Here is a 10,686-nt window from a genome sequence, read left to right as displayed (position 1 = left end):
AGGGCGCAACGGCTGAAGTGACCACCACAACAGGTTAGAGTGTCCGCCCTGAGATAGGTAGGCCGTAAGTTCAAACCCCCGGCCGAGTCATACCAAAGACTATAAAAATGGGAACTGTTTGGTACTCAGCATCGAAGGTGGGAATTGGGACTTAAATCACCAAAATGATTCCTGAGCGCGGCCACTACTGCTGCTCACTGCTCCCTTCACCTCCCAGGGGATGGAACATGGGGATGGGTCAAATGCAGAGGCTAATTTCACCACACCTAGTCAGTGGTATTTTATCTTAATAAATTACAGACAATTGCCATCTGGTATCTTGTACTTCAGGGGTCACCAAGCGGGCACCAGGTCGCCCGTAAGGACCAGATGAGTCGCCCGCTGGCCTGTTCTAAAAATAGCTCAAATAGCAGCACTTACCAGTGAGCTGCCTCTATTTTTTTAAATTGTATTTATTTACTAGCAAGCTGGTCTCGCTTTGCTCGACATTTTTAATTCTAAGAGAGACAAAACTCAAATAGAATTTGAAAATCCAAGAAAATATTTTAAAGACTTGGTCTTCACTTGTTTAAATAAATTCATTTATTTTTTTACTTTGCTTCTTATAACTTTCAGAAAGACAATTTTAGAGAAAAAATACAACCTTAAAAACGATTTTAGGATTTTTAAACACATATACCTTTTTAACTTTTAAATTCCTTCCTCTTCTTTCCTGACAATTTAAATCAATGTTCAAGTAAATTTACTTTTTTTATTATAAAGAATAATAAATTAATTTTAATTTAAATCTTCATTTTAGCTTCTGTTTTTTCGACAAACAATATTTGTGAAATATTTCTTCAAACTTATGATTAAAATTCCAAAAGATTATTATGGCAAATCTAGAAAATCTGTAGAATCAAATTTAAATCTTACTTCAAAGTCTATAGAATTTCTTAAAAAAAATTTGTTCTGGAAAATCTAGAAGAAATAATGATTTGTCTTTGTTAGAAATATAGCTTGGTCCAATTTGTTATATATTCTAACAAAGTGCAGATTGGATTTTAACCTATTTAAAACATGTCATCAAAATTCTAAAATTGATCTTAATCAGGAAAAATATGATGTTCCATAAATCCATCCATTTTCTACCGCTTATTCCCTTTCGGGGTCGTGGGGGGCGCTGGCGCCTATCTCAGCTACAATCGGGCGGAAGGCGGGGTACACCCTGGACAAGTCGCCACCTCATCGCAGATGTTCCATAAATTATTTTTTTATTTGTTTTCAAAAACATTCAAATTTGCTAGTTTTTCTCTTTTTTTCGGCTGAATTGTGAATTTTAAAGAGTCAAAATTGAAGATAAACTATGTTTTATTGTGAGAAATCGATAAGATGATGAGTGTTTCCACAAAGATAAAATATTATTAATGATAACATAGAGTTAAAGTTAAATTGAGCAAATGAGCTATTTCTGGCAATTTATTTAAGTGTGTATCAAACTGGTAGCCCTAGGCATTAATCAGTACCCAAGAAGTAGCTCTTGCTTTCAAAAAGCTTGGTGAGCCGTGTTGTATTTGATACTGCAATTGCAACTTAGTGTCATACCTGTTGATGATACCAAGAAATGTGATACTGAAACAAGATACTGGAAAGCAGTTATAATAATTGGCTTATTTTTTAAATGTTTCAATAAAAAAATGTATGTATATCATCAAAAATGACTAATATTTATCAACAAAAGGACAACATTGGTACCATTGAGCACTGGTATCGATTCCTAGAACTGGATTCATGACTCTAGAGGTCACATACGGGCCAAAAAATGATAATGGCCATGCAGTGTGAATGGTAAGTGGTTTACTGTCGATTGATGGATTTGCGGATCAAGCACTCCACTGCGGATGCATTCGAATGAATGAATGAATGAATGAATATTTCTTATGTCACATGGACTACATTCATTTTTATTCTGCCCAGATGATTTTCGATATCACTTCATCCTGACTGTCCAGGCATATTAGCTCAATTGTCAGCCTCCGGCCCGTGTGCTTAAGCCGCCATTAGTGTCTGCACACACAATCCAGTTATCGTCCTCGGCTGTGAACACGGCGTGATTGGGAATAATGAAATGTGTCTGCCTTCCGGCTATGACCTCACTCGGTGACACACTGAGTTAAAGCAGTCGCCAGAGTGCGTCTTAATCCACTGGGGCTCCACGTGTGAAGGATATAAGCCCTTTGTTTGTTCTCAATCAAAGCACACACAAAAACAACGCTGTCAAACTAGATGAGGCAGTTCCTGAAGGAATTGTGTGTGAATGCTCCAATGCTGAAGTTGAACTGAAATCATGGATTTTTTTTTTTTTCCAGAATTGTTGAAGTAAATTAAATGATAAATGGGTTGTACTTGTATAGCGCTTTTCTACCTTCAAGGTACTCAAAGCGCTTTGACACTATTTCCACATTCACACACTGATGGAGGGAGCTGCCATGCAAGGCGCTAACCGGCACCCATCAGGAGCAAGGGTGAAGTGTCTTGCTCAAGGACACAACGGACGTGACGAGGTTGGTACTAGGTGGGATTTGAACCAGGGACCCTCGGGTTGCGCACAGCCACTCTAACACTGCGCCACAAACAAAGAGGCTGAATATTTTGACGTTGGAACTGTTTGAATCGGATGAAAAATGTGGGAGTTGTGAAAGTCCCATTGATTTCATTAGGAAGTTCCAAAAATGTGGGAATTTCACGAAAAGCGGGAATTTTTGGAAAAATAGGTAAAAAATAACATGAATGGTCTGAATGAATTGAAATGGTTGGTGTTGGATTTTTTTCAAATCGGTCAAGAAACGTTGAAGTAGTAACCTGTTGAATTAGGAATTCCTGGGATTTCGGGAAAACCGGGAATTTTTCCAGTTCAAAAAATAACTTTGTTGTCCTAATTGAGAGAAATGTTTGGACGGTGAAACGGTTGAAGTGGGTTGAAAAATGTGGAAGGTGAAGTCGCCAGAAAAAAGGGTGGAAATAGGGCTTTGGAAAACCACGAATTCTGGAAAATCCTGGGATTTTTTCAAACTGAAAAAAGGGTACTTTTTTTTTTTTTTTTTTTTTAAATATTAAAAAACTTGAATGGTTGGAATGAGTTTAAATGGTTGGTGTTGGAATTTTTCAAATCGGTCGAGAAATGTTGAAGTAGTAACAAGTTGCATTGAGACTTCTTGGAATTTCGGGATAACCGGGAATTTTCCCAGTTCATAAAACAACTTTTTTTTTTTAAAGAAAAACCCATTAATCTCGAATAGACTGAACAGTTTGAAGTAGGAACGGTTTGAATCAGATGGAAAATGTGGGAATTGCTGAAGAATGTCCCATTGATTTCAACGGGAAGTTCCAAAAATTTAGGATGTTTTGAAAAAGCAGGAATTTTGAGGAAAATTGTAAAAAAATAAATAAAAATGTAATGGTCTGAGTGAGTTGAAATGGTAGGTGTTGGATTTTTTCAAATCGGTCAAGAAATGTTGAAGTAGTAACATGTTGAATTAGGAATTCCTGGGATTTCGAGAAAATCTGGAATTTTTCCAGTTAAAAAAAAAACGTTGTCCTAATTGAGAGAAATGTTTGGACGGTGAAATGGTTGAAGTGGGTTGAAAAATGTGGAAGGAGTAGTCAACAGAAAAGAGGGTGGAAATAGGGCTTTGGAAAACCAGGAATTCTGGAAAATCCTGAACTTTTTTTTAACTTGAAAAAAGGTAGTTTGTTGAATTTTCAGGAAGGTGGAATGTGCTGAAGATGGAATGGTTTGAATCGGTTTAAAATTGTGGAAATGTTGGAAGTTTGAAAAATGGCCAATTCATTTTGAATGTTAAAAATGTCCCGGAAAACCTAGAATTCTGGGAAATGTGGGAATTTTTTGTATTTATTAAGGAAAAACCCGCAAATCCAGAACAGGCTGAACAGCTTTGAGTAGGAACAGTTTGAATCAGATGGAAAGTGTTGGAATTGAATAACTTTGAAGAATTTCCCATTGATTTCCATGGGAAGTTCCGAAAATTTGGGAATTTGGGGAAAAGCGGGAATTTGGGGGGAAATGGTAAAAAACTTGAATGGTCTGAATGAGTTGAAATGGTAGGTGATGGATTTTTTTTCAAATCAGTCGAAAAATGTTGAAGTAGTAACATGTTGGTATGAGAATTCCTGGAATTTCGGGATAACCGGGAATTTTTCCAGTTCAAAAAGCAACTTAGTTTTTTGTCCTGATTAAGAGAAATGTTTGGACGGTGAAACGGTTGAAGTGGGTTGAAAAATGGGGAAGGAATAGTCGCCAGAAAAAAGGGTGAAAACAGGGCTTTGGAAAACCAGGAAGTCTGGAAAATCCTGGAATTAGTTTTTAACTTGGAAAAAGATAGTTCGTTGAATTTTCAGGAAGGTGGAATGTGCTGAAGATGGAATGGTTTGAGTTGGTTGAAAATTGTGGAAATGGTGGAAGTTTGAAAAATGGCCAATTCATTTTGAATGTTAAAAATGTCCCGGAAAACCTGGAATTCTGGGAAATCTGGGAATATTTTTGTATTTTTTAAGGAAACAAATGTGGGAATTGCAGAACTTTGAAGAATGTCCCATTGATTTCAATGGGAAGTTCCAAAAATATTGGAATTTTGGGAAAAGCGGGAAATTTGGGGAAAATTGTAAAAAAAGTCATTGGCCTTCTGTTAGAGTGTCCACCCTGAGATCGGTAGGTTGTGAGTTCAAACTCTGGCCGAGTCATACCAAAGACTATAAAAATGGGAGCCATTACCTCCCTGCTTGGCACTCAGCATCAAGGGTTGGAATTCAGGGTAAAATCACCAAAAATGAATCCCGGGCACGGCCACCGCTGCTGCTCACTGCTCCCCTCATCTCACAGGGGGTGATCAAGGGTGGTGGGTCAAATGCCGAGAATAATTTTGTCACACCTAGTGTGTGTGTGACAATCATGGGTACTTTAACTTTAACTTTTAACTTTAAAATATGCGCGTGTCCGCCATTGTAGTCAGTGCTGACACTGCAGTCCAGTGGTTCTCAAATGGGGGTACACGTACCCCTGGGGGTACTTGAAGGTATGCCAAGGGGTATGTGAGATTTTTCAAAAATATTCTAAAAATAGCAACAATTCAAAAATCCTTTATGAATATATTTATTGAATAATATTTAAACAAAATATGAATGTAAGTTCATAAAGTGTGAAAATAAATGCAACAATGCAATATTCAGTGTTGACAGCTAGATTTTTTGTAGACATGTTCCATAAATATTGATGTTAAAGATTTCTTTTTTTGTGAAGAAATGTTTAGAATTCATTAATCCAGATGGATCTGTATTACAATCCCCAAAGAGGGCACTTTAAGTTGATGATTACTTCTATGTGTAGAAATCTGCATTTATAATTGAATCACTTGTTTATTTTCCAACAAGTTTTAGTAATTTTTATATCTTTTTTCAAATAGTTCAAGAAAGACCACTACAAATGAGCAATATTTTGCACTGTTATGCAATTTAATAAATCAGAAACTGATGACATTGTGCTGTATTTTACTTCTTTATCTCTTTTTTTCAACCAAAAATGCTTTGTTCTGATTAGGGGGTACTTGAATTAAAAACATGTTCACAGGGGGTACATCACTGAAAAAAGGTTGAGAACCACTGCTGTAGTCGATAAGTTTTTTCTCATTCTCTTTTCTTCTACCTTTCTAATATAACCTCTTAAGGTCCAAGCTGTTTTTTTACATCCATCCATCCATTTTCTACCGCTTATTCCCTTTCGGGGTGGCGGGGGGCGCTGGCGCCTATCTCAGCTACAATCGGGTGGAAGGCGGGGTACACCCTGGACAAGTCGCCACCTCATCGCAGGGCCAACACAGATAGACAGACAACATTCAAACTCACATTCATGCATTTTTTATTTTATTTCTCTTTGCTTTTTGGGCTTATTGGACCCCAATTAGAATAAAAACAAAAAATCTGATTTTAATAATATGTACTTAGTACATAAGTGCACAAACGTGTACTTCATGCAAATTTGTATTTTTACACTTTTTTTTTTTTTTCAAATTCCATTGTATGTTATGCTTTTCTGACACCACCAGATGGCAGTATAAGTGTCCACATAAGTGGCCATAAGACCCCAATTCAGTAGTGTACACCATTTTGGAAATAAAGTTAAAGTTAAAGTACCAATGATTGTCACACACATACTAGATGTGGCGAAATTATTCTGGGGATTTAACCCCCAATTCCAACCCTTAATGCTGAGTGTCAAGCAGGGAGGTAATGGGTCCCAATTTTATAGTCTTTGGTATGACTCAGCCGGGATTTGAACTCACGACCTACCCATCTCAGGGTGGACACTCTATCCACTAGGCCACTGAGAGCTAAAAGTTGCTATACACGCATGTAAATGGGTTGTACTTGTATAGAGTTTTTCTACTCCGTTTTAAAGGAGCCCAAAGCGCTTTGACAATATTCCCACATTCACACACACACTTTCACACACTGATGGCGGGAGCTGCCATGCAAGGCGCTAACCAGGGCCCATCAGAAGCAAGGGTGAAGTGTCTTGCTCAAAGACACAACGGACGTGACTAGGATGGTAGAAAGTGGGGATTGAACCAGTAACCCTCAGATTGCTGGCATGGCCACTCTACCAACTGCGCCACGCCATCCCCTGTGGCCACTAAGGCCTTTAGAGCAGTGGTCCCCAACCACCGGGCCGTGGCCCGATTGGTACGGGGGCGCAGAAAAAAAATTTATTAAAAAAAAATTTTTTTTTTTAATTAAATCAACAAAAAAAACACAATATACACTTACAATTCGTGTACCAACCACAAAAACCTCCCTTTTTCATGACAAAAACGTCCCTTTTTCATGAGAAAGAAGAAGATAAAAAAGGACACCCCCGGGCCGCGGGACAAATTAAGCGTTGACCGGTCCGCGGATACAAAAAGGTTGGGGACCACTGCTTTAGAGGATAAAGTAGTGTAAAGTTCTTATTTAGTAGACTAGCTATCAGAGTGCTTAAAACTAGTGAGTTTACATAATTTACCCTCGGAACTTTAGTTATTAGAGAGTTGTGGTCGAACAGTTTTTCACAGATCTTGCCAATTATTGAACAAGGAGGTTGTTTTAGAAGATATTAAGAGTGTTGTTTTTACCTTTGAAAGAACAAGTGAGACCTCATTGGTCTGCCTGTCCGTCATCAAAGAGAAGACCTCCTCCTCGTTTCCACACTCGAAGCGGTAGTTCACCTGCCAGCTGTCGCCTCCTCGCACATCGGCGTCGCCTGCCAGCACAGCTGTCACCACGGTGCCCACCCGTGCATCTTCCGGGATGTGGTAGGGTCCGTACTGCACGGAAAGAAGCAAAACACCATTTTTTAAAAATTCAAAAATTGGGGGTTAGAACGGTGTTTCTTAACCAGAGGGCCCAATGTAGGGCCACGAGGGGCCGGGAAAAGAATATCTGTACTCAGTTGCAGAGGTGGGTAGAGTAGCCAGAAGTTGTACTCAAGTAAGAGTACAGTTACTTTACAGATTTATTACTCAAGTAAAAGTAAGGAGTAGTCACCCAAATATTTACTTGAGTAAAAGTAAAAAGTATGTTGTGAAAAAACTACTCAAGTACTGAGTAACTGATGAGTAACCTGTTTGTTTAATGATGACGGCAAAAAGTAATGCACAAAAACATAAAAATAGCAATGAGCAAATTCAGAGCCAGGAATATCTCTTAAGCAACTAAAACAATATTATATATTAAATAATAGTACATTAAAATAAAATAAAAAAATGGCACATTGAGCCACAATAACTTAACAGCACCATAGGCTCAGTAGGCATTGATTGATTGATTGAAACTTGTATTAGTAGATTGCACAGTACAGTACATATTCTGTACAGTTGACCACTAAATGGTAACACCCCAATAAGTTTTTCAACGTTTATCAATTACTTAGTAAATGACCAAGTCGAGGTGATCTACCTCATATATACATACACACACATCATTTATACACACACTTATCATTTATACACACACATATTATATATATATTTATTTTGCCGTTTTTGTTGACATGTTGAAGCTGTTTTAATGAATATACATGCATGTTTAACATATAGATTCCTATCTTTCATGAAGACAAGAATATAAGTTGGTGTATTACCTGATTCTGATGACTTGCATTGATTGGAATCAGACGTCCACGTTTTCAAATGGAGGAGAAAAAAAGTTCCTCTTTTCTGTCTAATACCACATGAAAGTCGTTGGTTTTTGGAATCTTATTTGTCCAGCTTCCATTTTCGTTTTTATACACTTTACAAGAAATACATTGGAGGCAAACTCCGTAGCTTGCTAGTTTGTTTGCGCTGGCTTTCGGAGACTCTTATTTTGTTAACGCAGGCGAGATGGAGCGGCGCTTTTATTGTGAAGACAGGAACTGTGTGATCAGTCTTTAGGCTTTTGACGGGAAGTACGGTTGAAATAAAAAGTGTCTTTTTTCCTTTACACTTTTGATTGATTGAAACTTGTATTAGTAGATTGCACAGTACAGTACATATTCCGTACAATTGACCACTAACCCTAACCCTAAACCCATGTCTGTCTTAGCATCGCCGGTAAAATGTGGAGACACTCTGGTACATTCAATGGGGGTCTGGCGGCAGATTTCTTGCCAGTGGTGCAACTTGAATCCCTCCCTGTTAGTGTTGTTACACCCTCCGACAACACACCCCGACGAGGCATGATGTCTCCAAGGTTCCAAAAAATAGTTAAAAAAAACCCGAAAATAACAGACCTGAGACCCGGTGTTTGTAATGTGAAAATGAAAATGGCGGGTGTGTTACCTCGGTGACGTCACGTTCTGACGTCATCGCTACAAGACCGATAAACAGAAAGGCGTTTAATTCGCCAATATTCACCCATTTATAGTTCGGAAATCGGTTAAAAAAATAAATGGTCTTTTTCCTGCACCATCAAGGTATATATTGACGCTTACATAGGTCTGCTGATAATGTTCCCCTTTAAACCCAATGTGTTAGGAATATGATGGCACTTCAAGTTGATATGTGAGTCAAGGCAAGGTGGCCAAATACTTTTGGCAATACAGTTATACACCTCAGAGGCAAATATTTAGTTACTCGACACATGTTAACTGTCGGCAACCTGAAGCCAATATGTTTGTGCATACAGAGCGACGTTAAGCGTGGTCAGCTGACCTTTATTGTGTTGTTCAGACAGCCTTTTAATCTGCCGCTCACTAATGTCCTCCATGCCTCTGATCTGGGGGCAGGGTCGCTGAACCCCGGGGGGGCTGTCACCACTCCAGTCCCACATCAGCTTTCACAAGCATGGAAAATGCTGCACCGCTCAGGCGTGACCCGCTCAAGCGCATTTTCCACCCCCCGGCAGGGGGGAGGTGGGGCATGTGTGACGGGCGGTCGCAGCTGCAAACTTTGCGGGCTGATTTCAGGAGTTATTCCTTCCCTTGTCTTTAAAAGTGCATTATTTATAGTTCCTCGTGCATGTGTCGCTCTTTTGTGGCCCCGCGCTCGTACCGATCGGCGATTATCGCAGCGTGGTGGCTCTCGAACAATGGTGGTGATCTCCTATGTTATGAGGCACATGTGGGCGGTGGAGGGAACGCACTTTAGACCATCCATCAGCTAGAACAGGGGTAGGGAACCTATGGCTCTAGAGCCAGATGTGGCTCTTTTGATGACTGCATCTGGCTCTCAGATAAATCTGAGCTGACATTGCTTAACAAGTAAAGAATAATTCCACTTGTAATCACAGTGTTAAAAATAACATTCAAAATATAAAACATTCTCATGCATTTTTATGTTCAAGAAGTTGCGTTAATGGTAAGAAGTCCATCCATCCATCCATCCATCCATCTTCTTCCGCTTATCCGAGGTCGGGTCGCGGGGGCAACAGCCTAAGCAGGGAAACCCAGACTTCCCTCTCCCCAGCCACTTCGTCTAGCTCTTCCCGGGGGATCCCGAGGCGTTCCCAGGCCAGCCGGGAGACATAGTCTTCCCAACGTGTCCTGGGTTTTCCCCGTGGCCTCCTACCGGTTGGACGTGCCCTAAACACCTCCCTAGGGAGGCTTTCGGGTGGCATCCTGACCAGATGCCCGAACCACCTCATCTGGCTCCTCTCCATGTGGAGGAGCAGCGGCTTTACTTTGAGTTCCTCCCGGATGGCAGAGCTTCTCACCCTATCTCTAAGGGAGAGACCCAAAGCTCATGACCATAGGTGAGGATGGGAAGGTAGATCGACCAATAAATTGAGAGCTTTGCCTTCCGGCTCAGCTCCTTCTTCACCACAACGGATCGGTACAACGTCCGCATTAGGGAAGACGCCGCACCGATCCGCCTGTCGATCTCACCATCCACTCTTCCCTCACTCGTGAACAAGACTCCTAGGTACTTGAACTCCTCCACTTGGGGCAGGGTCTCCTCCCCAACCCGGAGATGGCACTCCACCTTTTTCCGGGCGAGAACCATGGACTCGGACTTGGAGGTGCTGATTCTCATTCCGGTCTCTTCACACTCGGCTGCGAACCGATCCAGTGAGAGCTGAAGATCCCGGCCAGATGAAGCCATCAGGACCACATCATCTGCAAAAAGCAGAGACCTAATCCCGCGACCCCTCAACGCCTTGACTGCGCCTAAAAATTCT

At 40.3% G+C, this 10,686-nt stretch overlaps 1 protein-coding gene across 2 annotated transcripts in view; it reads right to left on the bottom strand.

Annotated features, from left to right (window-relative positions):
- Positions 1–10,686, bottom strand: part of cdh16 (cadherin 16, KSP-cadherin) — a 98,088-nt gene that overhangs the window by 21,187 nt on the left and 66,215 nt on the right. For both annotated transcript variants that reach the window (XM_061887262.1, XM_061887261.1), the window contains exon 13: positions 7,164–7,355. In XM_061887262.1, coding sequence (XP_061743246.1) covers positions 7,164–7,355 — 192 coding nt within the window. The remainder of the gene's footprint in view (positions 1–7,163; positions 7,356–10,686) is intronic.

The sequence above is a fragment of the Nerophis ophidion genome, linkage group LG25 (assembly GCF_033978795.1).
Source record: "Nerophis ophidion isolate RoL-2023_Sa linkage group LG25, RoL_Noph_v1.0, whole genome shotgun sequence".
Taxonomy (NCBI): Eukaryota; Metazoa; Chordata; class Actinopteri; order Syngnathiformes; family Syngnathidae; genus Nerophis; species Nerophis ophidion.
Note: the sequence above shows the minus strand (reverse complement) of the source record. Positions and strands in the feature narration are given on the sequence as shown.